This window comes from Narcine bancroftii, chromosome 2 (assembly GCF_036971445.1).
Source record: "Narcine bancroftii isolate sNarBan1 chromosome 2, sNarBan1.hap1, whole genome shotgun sequence".
NCBI classification, from domain to species: Eukaryota; Metazoa; Chordata; class Chondrichthyes; order Torpediniformes; family Narcinidae; genus Narcine; species Narcine bancroftii.
Genome location: NC_091470.1, coordinates 12156250 through 12174920, shown reverse-complemented (window position 1 = coordinate 12174920; position 18671 = coordinate 12156250). Strand labels below are relative to the sequence as shown.

Sequence of the window (18671 nt, the reverse complement as noted above, 5' to 3'; positions counted from 1 at the left end):
TTACCAGGAAAGCTGACGAAGAACGAAAGGCTGTGGATATTATCTACATGGACTTTAGTAAGGCCTTTGACAAGGTCCCACATGGGAGGCTAGTCAGGAAGGTCCAGACACTCAGTGTTCATGGTGAAGGAGTGAACTGGATTCGACAATGGCTGTGCCTCAGGGATCAGTGCTGAGACCATTGTTGTTTATCATCTATTACAAGACTGTAACAATAACCAACTGATATAAATTTAAATATTCCAGCCAAGAAGCTAAAAAACAAAAATCAATGATCAACTTTTAACAAACTCTCAAAAAAAACCTGTCTCATCAAAAATTAGCTGACAGGTGTGTGAAATGTTAACCTAGTTGGGCCTGCAGTCCTGTACCCCATGAGGAACTAACAACACATGGGGAGAAATGAAGCTTCACGAGCATTTACTGTAAATCTTGCCTTTCTCATACCTCCCAAGCCAGATACAGGCTGAGGGCTGCTGTTAGGAGATACTAATAATCAGATCCTCAGTGAAGTGTAACAGACAACATTCACAATTACTTTACACCCCCCCCCCCCCCCCACCCACCACTCCCTCCCGCAGTCTCGAGACAGGAAACTGGGTTATTCTGTTGACAATTCATAGATGAAACCCCAGCAATCACAGATGTTTACAGCACAGAAATTGGCCGATCAGACCAACTTGTCCAGTCCAGCCAAAACTCATCTATATTAACCTCACTTTTCAATTCTGTGATATTTTACTGCCCTTGTCACAGTCAGCAGGGCACGTTCTCACTGGCTTCACCTCAGGATAGAATATTCTCTGTTGGCTGCATTTTACCTCCCTTCTTCTGTAAATGAGGTTTTGTGGATTCGTTGTCCCACCACTTACCCAACAATCATGGTCTTTCTTTCCCCTCCCCAGAACTGTCAGCAGTAATTAGAAGATGGAGATTTTTTTCTGGGATAAAAGGGTAGCATAGTGTTAATGCAACGCCTTTACAGCTCCAGTAAGGGGACTGGCAGTTAATGCAACGCCTTTACAGCTCCAGTAAGGGGACTGGCAGTTAATGCAACGCCTTTACAGCTCCAGTAAGGGGACTGGCAGTTAATGCAACGCCTTTACAGCTCCAGTAAGGGGACTGGCAGTTAATGCAACGCCTTTACAGCTCCAGTAAGGGGACTGGCAGTTAATGCAACGCCTTTACAGCTCCAGTAAGGGGACTGGCAGTTAATGCAACGCCTTTACAGCTCCAGTAAGGGGACTGGCAGTTAATGCAACGCCTTTACAGCTCCAGTAAGGGGACTGGCAGTTAATGCAACGCCTTTACAGCTCCAGTAAGGGGACTGGCAGTTAATGCAACGCCTTTACAGCGCCAGCAAGGGACCGGCAGATAACGCAAGGCCTTTACAGCGCCAGCAAGGGGACCGGCAGTTAACGCAAGGCCTTTGTAGTGCCAGCAAGGGGACCAGCAGTTAATGCAAGGCCTTTACAGCGCCAGCAAGGGGACTGGGGTTGGAATCCCGCACTGTCTGTAAGGAGTTTGTACAATGGAATCTTACTTGTAGGTTTGGGTTTTGTCCAACCAGATTCCGCAGATGATGGATCCAACCATTCCAGCAATTACAATAGTGAGGCCAATTCTCCCTGCATTCAATTCTTCGCTCTGAGAAACAGACAAGAATCAGATGGTTCTTCAGATTCCCACATCAGGACCACACCCTGATGTTCACATTCAATTCCCACACATACACCTGTACGACATGAAAGGTCAGGGAGAGAACCTTGAAAACAGGGCTAATTTTAAAAACAAACCACTGCTCCTCAGCGATTCCTGATGAGATTTATCATCCAGTAGATTAGATCACCAAGATTAATTGGACCAAGAATCTTCAGCAGAAACCATCAGATACAAACTTTAGGATGGTTTATGTGAAGTTGTCTGAATGTTTAATATGATGGTAATAAAACAGAAAATGTAATATCACACGAAATTTCCTTTAGTCCACCATGAGGCAAAGATTCACTCTCAGCAGAAATTCCCCAGAGCCCCTTTATGGTCAGAGACAGAGAAGCAAGAGAGAGTCCCTCCAAAGTCACCGAGTATCCATGGATTCACCTCCAGCGCTCCCACACCCACTGCAGCCTCCAGTCCAAACCATCAGCATCCCAAGGTTCAGATGCACGGGATCAGGAAACCTCCAGCACCCTCGCATATCCCAGTTCTGATACCCGGGTCCCTCAACCCATTAAGAGCAGCTGAGAGCATTGCCATTTTTCCCATCAAAGTGCTTCCGAAACACAAAACACCACCACATTTCTAACTGGTCACAGATGTCCCAGAGACAGAATACAGCCAACCGATGAAAATGTACAGAATAAACTCAAAAAGCATATGGTACATTTCTCAGGCCTGATTCAAAGCCATATTTGCCAATCCCTGGGAGGTTAAAAAGGGACTCCTTTCCTTTCATTGGGCCACAGGATAAATATACGGACTGGCATCTCCTGGACTGATGCTGGTCAAAAAAACATACATCATGACCTTGCTCCCAATTTCAGCCATTTGCTGGTGATGTCCAGGGAAGGCTAACCAGCTGCCCACAATAAATACGAGGAATGTCACCTGAGGCTTCAGGCAGGAACATCCCCAGAGAGCAGGGAATCCCCTCTTACCCCCAAACAGGGATCCAGTAGTACATACAATCCAAAAATCCTTACCCTGAAGGTTGAACAGCTGATTGGGCTTCCTGTATACACGCAAGGGCTTCCTGACCCACTGGGCACTGTTTGAATGCCACACGTTAGAAGCTGGGTCATGTTACCCTGAGCCTTTCAATTCCAAATTGATCCGTTTCATTTCCACTAACTTTGAGAACTCCTCTAACATCTGGCAGGTCCTCTTCCTCTGCTAAACGTCTGGCTTTGTTCGACAAGTATGCCTCGCATCTTTGTACAATTTAAGTCTTCGTGTCAACACTGGGTGTCTAAGGAGGATTTTGGAATAACTTTCCAGAATTGTGCCCAAGCTGTAATGGTCTTGGGTAACGCATGCACGCATCTATTCACACCTAGTTGGGGGTTAAATTTAGATGTGACCATTATTAGTAATTAATAATAAAATTATTATTTTAAAAATAACACTGTCTTGGTGAATTTCTATCTCTGCTGGTCTGTGACGTAACGGTACTTACACGCTGTAAATAGCATGAAGAATATTTGGATGTTCTAGCATATACAAAACTAGCCAATGTTTGGTAACTCTACATTCTGATAACTCGGGAGTTGGTGCAGTCAGAACCGAGAATTGCCCTGGTGATTTGATAGATCTCACTGGACCTTGGCAGTAAATTCAGCCAGCACCATCGTGGGCAGAGCCGGGGCCTCCAGAAAGCAGCTTCCATCCTCAAAGTCCCCCACCACCCAGGCCAGGCCCTCTTCTCACTGCTACCATCAGGAGAAGGTCCAGGAGCCTGAAAACAAACACCCAGTGGAACAAGGGCAGCTTCTTCCCTCCACCATTAGATTCCTGAATGGACAATGAACCAGACAAGGCCTGTGGTTTTCTCTTCTACACAAATAAAGTACAAAAGAAATGTAATTTAGAGAAATTCTGCATGTAACATAAACACTGCAGCAGTACCACAACATTTGGTGACAATAAACCAATTCTGATTGAACAGTGGAAGGTGCGCATCGCCCTGACAACTACCCCAGTCTTGTATGAGGAAGAGTCGGGTTCCTGCATTGACTCCATCAGCTATCTCAGAACCCACAAAGCGGAGTGGAAACAAGTCACCCTCGATACTAGGGAGGGTTCAGAGAGAAGGGGGGGTTACTGGCTGAAGATAACTGGCTCCTACTCATCATCGAGTTGGGCTTCCTGCGTTTATTTTTCACGTAACAGGTTTAAGAAAAAAAATTTAAGCACACGACTGTCCTTGAATAATAATGCATTATTTACCTGACTGGCTGCCATCTTCTGCAACTCGAGGTTAGCATGGGAAAAAGGAATTGATCACCGTGGGTGTGAATGGGACAAAAGCGGAGCTGGTGAGCACCTGGCCTCACGGTAGTCGGTCTTTATCCCGGGGTAGGGGAACCGGACATCCTAACACCCACTTTAAATCAATGGGGTGTCCTCAGCATTAGGTCTGAATACACAGCTTCAGCCTTCATGCCATTTAGTGGCCATTTCAAACTTACCAAATCAGAGGACCTGTAGGGTCAGTATCAGAAACACTCTCAGTGTTGGGGGGGGGGGGAACGGTCACTCCCTCCTCACTGCGAGGGCCCCAACGGCACTGTGCGCTGCCATCACACTTCCCCCTCACTGCGAGGGCCCCAATGGCACTGTGCGCTGCCATCACACTTCCCCCTCACTGCGAGGGCCCCAACGGCACTGTGCGCTGCCATCACACTTCCCCCTCACTGCGAGGGCCCCAACGGCACTGTGCGCTGCCATCACACTTCCCCCTCACTGCGAGGGCCCCAACGGCACTGTGCGCTGCCATCACACTTCCCCCTCACTGCGAGGGCCCCAACAACACTGTGCGCTGCCATCACACTTCCCCCTCACTGCGAGGGCCCCAACAACACTGTGCGCTGCCATCACACTTCCCCCTCACTGCGAGGGCCCCAACAACACTGTGTGCTGCCATCACACTTCCCCCTCACTGCGAGGGCCCCAACGGCACTGTGTGCTGCCATCACACTTCCCCCTCACTGCGAGGGCCCCAATGGCACTGTGCGCTGCCATCACACTTCCCCCTCACTGCGAGGGCCCCAACGGCACTGTGTGCTGCCATCACACTTCCCTCCTCACTGCGAGGGCCCCAACGGCACTGTGCGCTGCCATCACACTTCCCTCCTCACCACGTGGACCCCAACAGCACTGTGTGCTGCCATCACACTTCCTCCTCACTGCGAGGGCCCCAACAACACTGTGCGCTGCCATCACACTTCCCTTCATCGCGCATGCGTACGAGAAAAAACACAGCCGTGCCCACTGCATTTAACAGAAAAGTGCCTTTTCTGCCCTGTAATTTGGGGGTGTAGGGGCGACACCTGGGCGTCTGTCCAACCTCGTAGGGCTCACACCCTCGAATGGAGTTTCATTCCCCCACGGAGATATGCATGCTGGGATTGTAGTGCGATCGATCATCCACATTTTGTGTTTAATCTCCATAAATAATCAGTGTTGCCAGAAGCCCTACACGCTGGTGACCTAGTGGTGTAATTACATATCATCACACTGACATCATCGGAATAACTGGGTCGGCCATTTTTGTTTTCCAGCTGCCAGTGGACGAGACCTGGATGAGTTTAACTGGGTTCCCTGACTCCCTCTGAGGTAGGGGAGGGACCCGGTTGATTTAGGAGCTCACTGACTGGGTCAGATCCTTTCCAGTTTCTGCATGAGTGAGGCGCTAACTGGGCAAATTGCCTGGTTAACCCCATTTTACAAGGCAGCATGAAAGAGCCTAGTAGTTCCACCACTGGGATGAGTAATTAAGTTAAAGAAAGAACGCAGACGCTGCGATTGTAATGAAGAACCGTGCTGGGGAAACCGCAGGCCACTCAGACACTCCGATTGTAATGCAGAACCATGCTGGGGAAACCGCAGGACTTGCAGACACTCCGATTGTAATACAGAACCGTGCTGGGGAAACCGCAGGCCTCGCAGATGCTGCGATTGTAATATAGAACGTGCTGAGGAAACCACAGGCCTCGCAAACGCTGTGATTGTAATGCAGAACCATGCTGGGGAAACTGCAGGCCTCGCAGACGCTGCGATTGTAATGAAGAACCATGCTGGGGAAACCGCAGGCCTCGCAGACGCTCCGATTGTAATGCAGAATGTGCTGGGGAAACCACAGGCCTCGCAGACACTGTGATTGAATGCAGAACCATGCTGGGGAAACCGCAGACATTGGTACGACTGGGCAGTTTTCACATGACACAGAATACAACGTTCACATAGACACAGACACACACACACACAATACATCTGTGTGGCTCAGGTCACAGGCCACTGGATGCCTGAGATTTTAAAAACTCCTCAGTTACCAATGAGAAGTAAAAACGAGCCGGTGACAGAGTACGTACCGGGTAATGTGCCAGCACCATCTTGTTCAGGAGGGTTGAAACTGCATAATAGGAGCCAGTATTAATTCCTGTTGATTAAAAAAAATAAATAATTTTTCTGCACCCATTCAGCTAGTTTAACCAGATTTTAATTTCCCGGGACCCAGAATTCTCACTCAGCTGAAAACGTCAGTGTACAAATGTTTATTTGTGTAATGAGACCAGGGTGTAGAAATCTTTAACAGAGTCAATGCAACAGGGTTGTCAGGAATCGGGGGACTTTCATTTCCCCAAATTCATCTGTGACATCCTTAGTGAGAAAAGCTCAGATTAGTCAGAATTTGTTAGGTGCATCAAGGTGAGTTTCTTGTTCCAGGTGGGGTGAGAAAAGTCTAGGGAAGGCCTCAGGGATAAAGTGCTTTTTGTCAAAACAGGGTGGTGAGTCCCAGGAATGCATTGCCAGGGGTGATGGAGGAGGTTGGAACCATAGGGGACACTTAAAAGACTCAGACAGGCACATGGATTAAAAAAGATGGAAGGTGATGGGTATGAGTAGGGAACTCGAGTAGGTTTGTATGTCAGCACAACATTGTGGGCCGAAGGGCCTGTACCGTGCTGTTATACTCTATTTTCTACCATCTGACCTAGAAGGGGAGGATTATACCAGGACATGCAGGTGACCAAGTTCCAGTGGGAGAGCATTTTGGGAACAGAGATCACAAAGCCTTGAATTTCAAGGTGCAGCATTTCCCAATATCCGGAATTCAGACACAGCGGCAATAAGTAAATAAATAACATTTTAAATAAAAGTAAACGTTCTCCAAAGCCACACACAACCCCTCGAGAGCAAACATTCAGCCAGCGGAGCCCCGGTCACGCCCCTCCCATAACAGCTGTTTCAATAAAGCTGTGCTTGAATAAAATGGCAGCGTCCAGGATGAAGAGCGGCCGATGCTACTCATCGCTGGGCCAACTCTCCCTGTGGGCGAGTGTTTTTATCTTTATTGGTATTAGGTCTTTATCTGTAAACTTGGGGGAAGGGAGGGGGTTAATTATAACGTAGTGTTCAGGGCAGCACTGTGACAGCACCAGGACCGGGTTCATATTTAAATTTTGTAAATTATGGGAATTACTTGAATAAAGTAAACTTTATATAATTAAAGACCACAATACTTATTTTTCCCAAATTACTTTACATTTTGCACTGCCTTTTGTCTGTTAAACTTGTTCTCTTAATGCAGGTGTATTAGTCAGGCATTGTACGAATGAGCCTCAGGCAACTGGAAAATTTGCATATCCGGCATCTACGATCCCTGTAGATGGCGGAAAATGGGGAACTTACTGTAGTCAGGAATAAAGTCCAAGCACCATGTAGGGAAAAAAAAATCCTGGGGGAGGGCAAATGATGACAGGAGCTGAGGGCAGGACAGACATACATTGAGAACAGCTGCTATTAGGACATCCAAAATTAACGTGGGAGTCAAGGGTCAGTTAATTAGAGGCCGGGACTGGCACGTTCTGGAAGGAGGAAGAACAGGCCGGAGAATGTTGGCTGATGAGTCTGTTCATGAACACAAGGAGCAGGAGGCCATGTGGTCCTGATGAGCCTCTTCCACCAGTTAATACGATGGTGGCTGATCACGCGGCCTCAGTTCCCGACTCCTGCTTTCCCTCTATCCCCTTTAGCCCACATCCAACTCCCTTTTGAAAACATCTATGAACCAGCCTCAACAACTCGGTGGTGGGGAGTTCCACAGGTTCACAACTCCGAGAGATTTCTCTTTCTCAGACCTACAGAGCTTCCCCCTTATCCTGAGACAGTGATCCCCTTGTTCTGGGCATATCCAACATCAAGCACATTCTGGATCAAATCTGTCCAGAAGCTCTTGACACATTCCTCCCACCCTCCAAAACGTACCAAGGGTTGGAGGTTAATTGGGTGTAAATTGGGCAGCACAGACTTATGGGCCGGAAAAGCCTGTTTCTTATATTTAAAATTAAATGAAAAAATACCAATTACAATTGAACTCCACCTCCTCTGAATTCTCATCAGTTCTCCTGAATTTTTTTGCTTTTAAATGTTAAACTAATCATTAGAAAGGTTACAGTACAGAAGGGTTCTTCTGTGAGCAGTTTAACAGGTTACCTCCAACCGCGTAGAGAGCACAATTCAGAGGGTGGAGTTACAATGAGAGGGTAGGTCGACTGGCAGTGAGCAAGGGCAGCGTGAGAGCGCTGTTGAATTCTCAGCTTGTTCACAGATGTGGAGGTCAGCCATGAGGCCAGAGTTAGCCCTTGAGTCAGACCATGGCGGAAGGCAGCTGTGGACAGAGTTGAACCTGAGCCACAGACAGTACTAGTGTACGTGCCGGCCTGACCACTTTAATCTGGTCGATGACAGAACACTCTTTCTGGGAGATAGTGATTGTGTCAACTTTAGACTAAAGCGTTTTTCATTCAAATTCTCCAGCTACCTTTGTACAATTTGAACTCCTGGCTTTGGACACATCGAAACCTTCACTGATGGCGCCCAATTGACCTCCCACCCTGTACATTTTGAATGGTGGGAGGAAATCGGAGCACCCGGGGAAATCCATACAGACATGGGGATAACGTACAGACAGCGTGGGATTTTAACCTGGGTCACTGGCACCATAACAGCGTAACCCTCACCATGGCACTCCATTTTCAGTGGCTGACATTAACCTTCAAAAGGGAAAAATGGAGGAACTCTGGGAAAGAGCAGACCGTTGAAAGAACTGGCTCAGGCCAAAACATCAATCATGTGTGTGTGGCTCCTCGGGATGTTGCGAGACCTGCTGAGTTTCTCCAACACTCCTGTGTATTTACACTCACTACATAAAAAGCTTTGCCGCCTGTTGGCTCTATCCATCAATCAGCTGTAGATCATAGGCCAGGATCCAATGCTGGAGCTTTGGCTGCAGGCCTGGACCACTTTAATCTGGTCGATGACAGAACACTCTTTCTGGGAGATGGTTGGAAGAACAAGGGGTAGAGTGTTCTAGCAATGCAATGATTCAAGGAAAGGATTTTAAATTTTAAATTCAAGCCCATGAACACGAGTCACCCAATTAACCTTCAACCCCTGCTACGTTTCGAATGGTGGGAGGAAACTGGACCCCCGGGAAAACCCACACAGACACGGGGAAAACCCACACAGACACGGGGAGAAACTGCTTACAGACAGGCAGGATTCGAACCCCAGTCCTGATGGTTAGCACTGTAAGGGTGTTATGCTAACCACCACACCAGCTGTGCCACCCCTTTGGTTAACAAAAGATATTAAATAGTTTTTTAAATATTTATGTGCTTTTTGGAATGTTAAGAAAGGCATTTATTGCATTTCCCTAAATACCCCTGGAGTGAAGTGACCCCCTTGGCCATTTCAGAGGGCAGTTAGACAGCCACAATTCTCAGCCACAAGTCACATATAGGCCACCTGGGCACAGGACATGCCGTGGCTTGGACTTTATTACAAAACAATTATCTGGTGTTCATAATCACCTTTGCAGGCATCAGCCATTCCCCCTCAGATTTATTTAACAACAAGTCAAATCTCCGTTGTGAAATTTGAACATTTCATTTTAGATCAATGGTCCAGTAATTTTTCTCTGCCACTATATCCCTGTAGCTTGTTAGCCTGAAATTATGAACGTGGAAGAATAGGAAAGAACCCTCATGAAACACCAGTCATCGCTGCCAACACTCCCAGCAAGACAGAAATACCCAGATTCATGGGTTGATCTCCCAACCATTGCTTGCAACAGCTTGGGAAAAAAAAAATCAGACCATCTCCATGTCAGGACACAAGGGACTGCAGATGGGATCTGGAGTAAACATCAAATTCCTCCAACCCAACCGATCGAGCAACATTGGTGGGGAGAGGGGGGGGCAGGGGAAAATGTTTTTGTCAAGACCCTTTAATAATCCATTGTGAACTGAATCAAGTCCAGGCAGTATCTCTCCACAAGGAGGAAAATGTCTTGCTTTCTGAAGAGTTGTACAGCAAGCAACTCCACCTACCAAAACCAGCCAAACCAGTCCCATTTGCAGATGGTCGGCACATCTCCCTCTCCACCTTCCCTATCCCTACAGTCGTAACAACTGCCCCTGCCTTCCCACACACCCACCACCGTCCAAGTGAAAAAGGTGCCTGACAGCTTCCATTGAAGTGTTCCTCCCTTTGCCTTGAATCCATGCCTTGGTTGTGTGGTCCACGAAAAACAGCAGCTCAAAATTTGATCGAGTGATATGAAGAGGTGACCAAGACCACCGATGAGGATGGGAAGGCAAGGGGCAGTTTCAACCAAGGCCTTTGACAAGGTCCCACATGGTGGGAAGGTCCAATCACGAGATCCAGGGTGAACAGGTGAATGGCTGCAGAACTGGCTTAGTGGTAGGAGACAGAGGGTAGTGGAGGGTTCAGATTGGAGGCCTGTGACAAGTTGTGTACCACAGGAATCTTAGAAAAGTACAGATCAGGTCCTGCTGCCCACAGGATTAAACAAACCTACTCCACAATTAATCTAACCCTTCCTGCCCACATACCAATAACCCTCCATTTTTTCTTGAACCCACGTGCTTGAGATTTGAATATCCCCACTGTTCCAGCCTCCACCACCAGCTCTGGCAACACATTCCAGGCCCCCACCACTCTATGGGTAAGAAAATCTTCCCCCTGACATCTCCCCTAAACTTTCCTCCCTTCACCTTAAACCAATATCCTCTGGTGTTTAGCACCGTCACTCCAGGAAAAAACGTGCTGGTGGTCCACCCCACTATCTGCTCCACAACGTGCTGGCCATCCACCCCACCTATTTGCTCCACAACATGCTGGCCGTCCACCCCGCCTATTCCTCTCCCAATCTATATACTTCTATCGTCTGCTCTTATTCTCTGTCACTCCAAAGAGAAAAGGCTCCACCTCACTCAAATCTTTCCTAATAAATCTGGTTTTCCAATCTAGGCAATCTCCTGTGTCCTCTCTCCATCCCCTTCAAACTCATGACATTCCAGATACAGAAACCTCTTAAATGCTACTGTTTTCACCACGACTCCTGGTTTCCCATTCCAGGCACCCACCACCTTCTGAGTACAATATATTTGCCCCATACATCACGCTTAGAACTCCACCCTTCACCTGATACTCATGTCCCCTCTCGTATGTGATACTTTTGCGCTGGCTAAAAGCTTCTGACATTTTATACATCTCGGTCAGGTCTCCCTGACATTTCAGAGAAAACAACCCGCGTTTATTCAATCTCCCCCAAGGTGCTTGCCCTCTACATCAGGCAACATCCTGCTGAACCTCATCTGACCCCTTTCCAAAGCCTCCACATCCTTCCTGTAACGAGGCGACCAGAATTGCACACTGTTTCTTGTGCAAAGATTTATTCTGCTGCAACATGATCTCCTTACTTTTCTATTCAATGCCCCACCCAGCGAGCCAAAGTATAACATGTTAAACTAAAGCTTATTTATAACGCAGTAGAAACGGAGTCCGGCCATTGAGACCCATGCCACCCAATTAACCTCCCAGCCCCATACGCTTTTGGAGGGTGGGAAAAGCTCTTGGGGAAAACCCACACTAGTAACGGGAAGAACACACAAACTCCTTACAGATTCAAATCGGGTAAATGCGTTGCACTGACTGCTACACTTAGCGTTCTGCCCTCAGCATCCAAGCTCCAAAGAAAACAACCTGGGTTTACCCTTCTTGACCACCCTCTCTCCTTACATGGCCATTTCCCTTCAGCTGTGGACTTGGGTCCCCAGATCCATCTACACATTTAAGACCCTTATCATTAGCTTTATACATTCCTCTTCTATTTGGCCTGACACGCCTGGATTAAACTCCATCTGCCATTTCTCTGCCCATATCTGTAATTGGTCCATATTCATATGTGTTCTTTGATAGCACTCTACACTGTCCACAACTCCACCAATCGTTGTTTCGTCTAACATTTACTGACCCATCCATTTTTAAAATCCTAGTCATTTATGTTCATGTCAAATAAAGGTCCCAACACTAGTCTAAGCTGAACACCACTGGGCTCAGGTCTCCAGCCTGAAGAACATTTCCTTTGCTACCCTGTTTTCTATGAGCTAGCCAATATTGTAACCAAAGTAACAACTCACCATGGAGTCCAGGCATTGGGTCCTTCTGATTCAGCTTTCCAAAAAAACCTTAAAATCCACCACTCTACCCTCAAACATCTTCACCTCCTTAAAAAACTCCATTAAATTAGTAAGACATGACCTGTCTCTCACAAAGACATCAACTGTTCCTCATTTAACCGTGACTTTCAAAATACGCACAATTCCTGCCCCCGAGTATCCTAGCTAATAGTTTCCCTACCACTGATGTGAGGTTTACTGGCCCATAATTTCCTGGATTATTCATTTTTCCCTTCTTGAACAATGGGATCAATATTCTCAAAAGGACAAAAACAGAAATTCAATACACCCAAGATGTAGAATGGAAGACAGCCCGAGGCCAATGCAAGAAGAAGAGGCCATGGCTAAACTTCGTGCAGAGTTTGAGGAGATTCGGTACATCACTAAAACCTTGTAAATTTCTCCAGGTGGACCGTGGAGGATTCTGACTGGTTGCACCACTGTGCGGTATGGAGGTGCCCATGCACAGAACAGGAATGGGCGACGGAGAGTTGTGAACTTGGCCAACACCATCACAGACACCTCCATCGAGGAGGTCTACATGAGGCGGTGTCTTCGAAAAAGCAGTCTCTATCCTCAAAGACCCCACCACCCAGGCCAGGCCTTCTTCACTCGGCTACCATCAAGAAGGAGGGACAGGAGCCTGAAGATGAGCACTCAGCGACACAAGGACAGCTTCTTCCCCTTCACCATCAGATTCCTGAATGGACAACGACCCAAAGACATTCCCTGACCTTCTCATTTTGCACAAATCATTTTTTTTTAATGAAATTGTAATTTACAGTAACTTTGCACCTCGTTTTGCACAATACTGCCGCAGAATGACAAATTTCGTGACACTCATGTCAATGACCCGAATTCTGAAGCTAGAAATGCACCAAGTAGCAGCTTACCGTAAGTTATAATGAGGAGGAAAAATGGTATGCTTTTGACCATTCCTTGAATGGACTTTACATAGGAGTAGTCCTTCCGCGGGCTGGCGTGGATCGCTGCCTGTGCCTGACTTGGTGGAATTTCCGGCTTTTCCTGAAACACTGAGCAAAGGAATCCAGTTATAAATGGGCCACACACCCAACCCTTTCTAACAAGATTGGACAGAGGACTATAGACTGGGTGCAGGTCAGTGGGACTAGAAAATAGTTTGGCACTGACGAGAAGGGCCAAAGGGCCTGTTTCTGTTCGATGGTCCCAAAGTCGAGTAAAATGTAGGCGGACACCTGAATAAAGAAAGGGGAGGGGAGACTTGCAGGGTGTGCATTGGGACAATTTGTTTTATGGGCAGGATGTAGTAGAGAGATGGAAATCTTTTAAAGATCAGATTTTGAGAGTGCAAAAGCTTTATGTTCCTGTTAGGTTAAAAGGAGGGGCAAAAGGTTTGAGAGAGCCGTGGTTTTCAAGGAATATTGGAAACTTGGTTCGAAGAAAAAGGGAGGCGTACATTAGATATAAGAAGCATGGAGTTAAGGAGATGTTTGAAAGATACATTGAATGTAAGAGGAATCTTAAGAGAGGAATTAGGAAAGCTAAAAGAAGGTACGAGAAAACTATGGCAAGCAGGGTGAAAACTAATCCAAAAGAGTTCTACAAATATGTTAATGGTAAGAGGAAAGCTAGAGACAAAATTGGTCCCTTAGAAAATCAGAGTGGAAAACTGTATGTGGAGCCTAGAGAAATGGGGGAGATATTGAACAGTTTCTTTACTTCGGTATTCACTAAGGAAAAGGATATTGGGAGATGTGGGATAAAAAAAGCAAATTGGGTAAATATGGGGAATATAGAGATTACAAAAGGTGTAGTTTTAAGGCTTTTGAAGAATATAAAGGTGGATAAGTCTCCGGGACCAGACGGGATCTTCCCCAGGACATTGAGAGAAGTGAAGGAGGAAATAGCAGAGGCTCTGGCGGTAATTTTCCAAATGTCATTAGATATGGGGATAGTGCCGGAGGATTGGCGCATTGCGCATGTGGTTCCGTTATTTAAAAAGGGTTCAAGGAAGAAGCCTGGCAACTATCGGCCTGTAAGTTTGACGTCTGTGGTAGGTAAATTAATGGAGAAAATTCTTAGAGATAGTACTTATAAACATCTGGATAGACAGGGTCTGATCAGGAGCACTCAACATGGATTTGTGGGAGGAAGGTCATGTTTGACCAATCTGATTGAATTTTTTGAAGAGGTGACTAGGAATGTGGATGAGGGTAGCGCAGTGGATGTTGTCTATATGGACTTCAGTAAGGCCTTCGATAAGGTACCACATGGAAGGTTAGTTAGGAAGGTGCAGTCTTTAGGTATAAATTTTAAGATAGTCAAATGGATTGAACATTGGCTGAAAGGGAGAGGCCAGAGAGTGGTAGTGGATAATTGTCTGTCAGGTTGGAGACCGGTGACCAGTGGTGTGCCTCAAGGATCTGTATTGGGCCCATTGTTGTTCGTTATATACATTAATGATCTAGATGATGGGGTGGTGAATTGGATTAGTAAATATGCAGACGATACTAAGATAGGTGGAATAGTGGATAATGAAGAAGGTTTTCAAGGATTGCAGAGGGATTTGGGCTGCTTAGAAAAGTGGGCTGAAAAATGGCAGATGGAATTTAATGCTGATAAGTGTGAGGTGCTTCATTTTGGTAAGAAGAATCAGAATAGGACATATGTGGTAAATGGGAGAGCATTGAGGAATACAGAAGAGCAGAAGGATTTAGGAGTAACGGTACATCGTTCCCTGAAGGTCGAAACTCACGTGAATAGGGTGGTGAAGAAAGCTTTTAGTATGCTGGCCTTTATCAATCATTGCATGGAATATAGGAGTTGGGAGGTGATGTTGAGATTGTATAAGACGTTGGTGCAGCCTAATTTGGAGTTCTGTGTGCAGTTCTGGTCGCCTAATTATAGGAAGGATATAAACAGAGTGGAGAGAGTGCAGAGAAGGTTTACCAGAATGTTGCCTGGGTTTAAGCATCTGGAGTATGGGGAGAGATTGGACAGATTGGGTCTTTATTCTTTGGAGCATAGAAGGTTGAGAGGGGATTTGATAGAAGTATTTAAGATTATGAAAGGAATAGACAGAATGGATGTGGATAGACTATTTCCGTTAAGAGGAGGAAAGATTAAAACAAGAGGACATGAGTTAAGAATTAAGGGGCAGAGGTTTAGAGGTAACATGAGGGGGAACTTCTTTACTCAGAGAGTGGTAGCGGTGTGGAATGATCTTCCGGGAGAAATAGTGGCGGCGGAGTCAATTGTATTATTTAAGAAAAGGTTGGACAGGTCTATGGATGAGAAGAAGATGGAGGGTTATGGGCATTGTGCAGGGAGGTGGGACTAGAAAGGGGTGTTTGGTTCGGTGCGGACTAGAAGGGCCTAATGGCCTGTTTCCGTGCTGTAATTGTTATGTTATGTTTATGTTATGAAATGTGGGCAAACAGACAAAAGGCTCTCATTGGACAGAAAGGGTGGGAATTGAGTGGGGGTTGGTTCTGTGAATGTAGAGCTTAGCATTCAGAGCTAAATCCACACTCCCTCCATCAATTCTCACCTTCCTCCTCTCCTCCCATCTGTGTTCAATGAGCACCTTCAGTCTGTCCATTCTTCCCTTCTCCCCCAGCCTCTCTATTCAGATGCAATTCATCACCTGACTTGCCCACGTGGGGCTCTGACACTCTGTGGGCACCATTTTGATAAGAACAGAGCAGTCATGTACTGTACAATGATATAGTTGCGATGGCAAAAAGGTCCGCAGACAGCGGGGCGGAGGGGAGGGAGGAGGTGCAGCGGGGCGGAGGGGAGGGAGGAGGTGCAGCGGGGCGGAGGGGAGGGAGGAGGTGCAGCGGGGCGGAGGGGAGGGAGGAGGTGCAGCGGGGCGGAGGGGAGGGAGGAGGTGCAGCGGGGCGGAGGGGAGGGAGGAGGTGCAGCGGGGCGGAGGGGAGGGAGGAGGTGCAGCGGGGCGGAGGGGAGGGAGGAGGTGCAGCGGGGCGGAGGGGAGGGAGGAGGTGCAGCGGGGCGGAGGGGAGGGAGGAGGTGCAGCGGGGCGGAGGGGAGGGAGGAGGTGCAGCGGGGCGGGGGGGAGGGAGGAGGTGCAGCGGGGCGGGGGGGAGGGAGGAGGTGCAGCGGGGCGGGGGGGAGGGAGGAGGTGCAGCGGGGCGGGGGGGAGGGAGGAGGTGCAGCGGGGCGGGGGGGAGGGAGGAGGTGCAGCGGGGCGGGGGGGAGGGAGGAGGTGCAGCGGGGCGGGGGGGAGGGAGGAGGTGCAGCGGGGCGGGGGGGAGGGAGGAGGTGCAGCGGGGCGGGGGGGAGGGAGGAGGTGCAGCGGGGCGGGGGGGAGGGAGGAGGTGCAGCGGGGCGGGGGGGAGGGAGGAGGTGCAGCGGGGCGGGGGGGAGGGAGGAGGTGCAGCGGGGCGGAGGGGAGGGAGGAGGTGCAGCGGGGCGGAGGGGAGGGAGGAGGTGCAGCGCGGCGGAGGGGAGGGAGGAGGTGCAGCGCGGCGGAGGGGAGGGAGGAGGTGCAGCGGGGCGGAGGGGAGGGAGGAGGTGCAGCGGGGCGGAGGGGAGGGAGGAGGTGCAGCGGGGCGGAGGGGAGGGAGGAGGTGCAGCGGGGCGGAGGGGAGGGAGGAGGTGCAGCGGGGCGGAGGGGAGGGAGGAGGTGCAGCGGGGCGGAGGGGAGGGAGGAGGTGCAGCGGGGCGGAGGGGAGGGAGGAGGTGCAGCGGGGCGGAGGGGAGGGAGGAGGTGCAGCGGGGCGGAGGGGAGGGAGGAGGTGCAGCGGGGCGGGGGGGAGGGAGGAGGTGCAGCGGGGCGGGGGGGAGGGAGGAGGTGCAGCGGGGCGGGGGGGAGGGAGGAGGTGCAGCGGGGCGGGGGGGAGGGAGGAGGTGCAGCGGGGCGGGGGGGAGGGAGGAGGTGCAGCGGGGCGGGGGGGAGGGAGGAGGTGCAGCGGGGCGGGGGGGAGGGAGGAGGTGCAGCGGGGCGGGGGGAGGGAGGAGGTGCAGCGGGGCGGGGGGGAGGGAGGAGGTGCAGCGGGGCGGAGGGGAGGGAGGAGGTGCAGCGGGGCGGAGGGGAGGGAGGAGGTGCAGCGGGGCGGAGGGGAGGGAGGAGGTGCAGCGCGGCGGAGGGGAGGGAGGAGGTGCAGCGCGGCGGAGGGGAGGGAACCTAAAGAATCCGGGTGGTTCTGAAGCTTTGGTTCAGTGCTGTCCATCTCCAGGTTGTTGTCACCTGACTCCTATATGTCAGCTTTGAACCTTGCTTTGTGGTTGGGGTTCTGCATAAGGCTTTTTCTTTTGAATTGTACATTACAAAATATAACTGTACTGTTCATTTTGCATAATGTAAGCATCAATAAGAATATTTTAAAAAGAAAAAAAAGCTATTGGCCAAGTGTTGGTAAGTCCAATAAGATGATGCACTGTTGCCAGGGTCACAGTAAGTCGATAAACTGGCTTGTCCTACGTGCTTATATGATCCTATGGAGGGGGTTGAGCGAGATGGAGGGGGCCATGGTCTACCGCTCCTTGTCTCCTTTGATCTTAAGTACTGGGATATTACAAGGATGGGAAAGTGCCACAATCAGGTACCTTCCATTAGAAAAGCAGAGCTGGAAGTGAATTAAAGACAACTCATCTGTCAAACACATCGTTCTGGGCTCAGTTCCAACCCTATGTGTGCACTGGAAGATATAATTACCACTAAACGACTTGAAAGATGTTTTATCTTTGGTGCATACAACAAGGACTGTGCAGCATAATGTTGCCTTCAGAACTGGGAACTTCAGTCAACCAAATGCCTGTGTCTAGAGGAACAATGGAACTTGGGTAATTGTACCATGGTTGCATCACTGGCATGGAGGTGCCAACACACAGGAAAAGGCTGCAGTGGGTTGTTAATAAAAACACACCAAAAATGCTGGAGGAATTCCATTGGTCTTTTCAGTGTCCATAGGAGGCAAAGATATATTGCCAAGGTTTCGGGCCTCAGCCCTCTGGGATTTCCTGCTTCTGGCTCATTCTGCTTATTCCCTCCAATCTGCAGATTTTCACGTTTCACCACAGAGAGTTGTGAATTTGGCCAGCGCCATCACGGGCACCAGTCTTCACACCATTAAAGACGTCTACCAGAGGCAATGTCTCAAGAAAGCAGCCATCTTCTCACTAGTACCATCAGGAAGGAGGTACAGGAGCTTGACACATAAACACTCAACGGTACAAAAAGAGCTTCCGCCACCAGGCCCCTTACCTATAATAACGAGAATGAAAAGCAGGGTTGCCACACCAGCTGTGCCGTAAAACATGTTGTTCAAATGGTAACCGAGTTGGTTTAGGTCATCGACATTTGGTACTAGGATGGGGGGTACAAGAAACCCCACTGCTACTCCTAGCTGTAGAGGACAGACAGACAGACATGTTATTGACAGGTACGTCACAAATGCT

General features: G+C 48.9%; 1 protein-coding gene across 3 annotated transcripts in view; it reads right to left on the bottom strand.

Moving 5' to 3' along the window:
* Positions 1-18671, bottom strand: part of LOC138753198 (choline/ethanolamine transporter flvcr2b-like) — a 109060-nt gene that overhangs the window by 57227 nt on the left and 33162 nt on the right. For all 3 annotated transcript variants that reach the window (XM_069915860.1, XM_069915859.1, XM_069915861.1), the window contains exons 2-5: positions 18478-18619; positions 13160-13300; positions 6090-6157; positions 1544-1647 (exon numbers count right to left, since the gene is read on the bottom strand). In XM_069915860.1, the coding sequence (XP_069771961.1) occupies positions 1544-1647; positions 6090-6157; positions 13160-13300; positions 18478-18619 (455 nt within the window). The remainder of the gene's footprint in view (positions 1-1543; positions 1648-6089; positions 6158-13159; positions 13301-18477; positions 18620-18671) is intronic.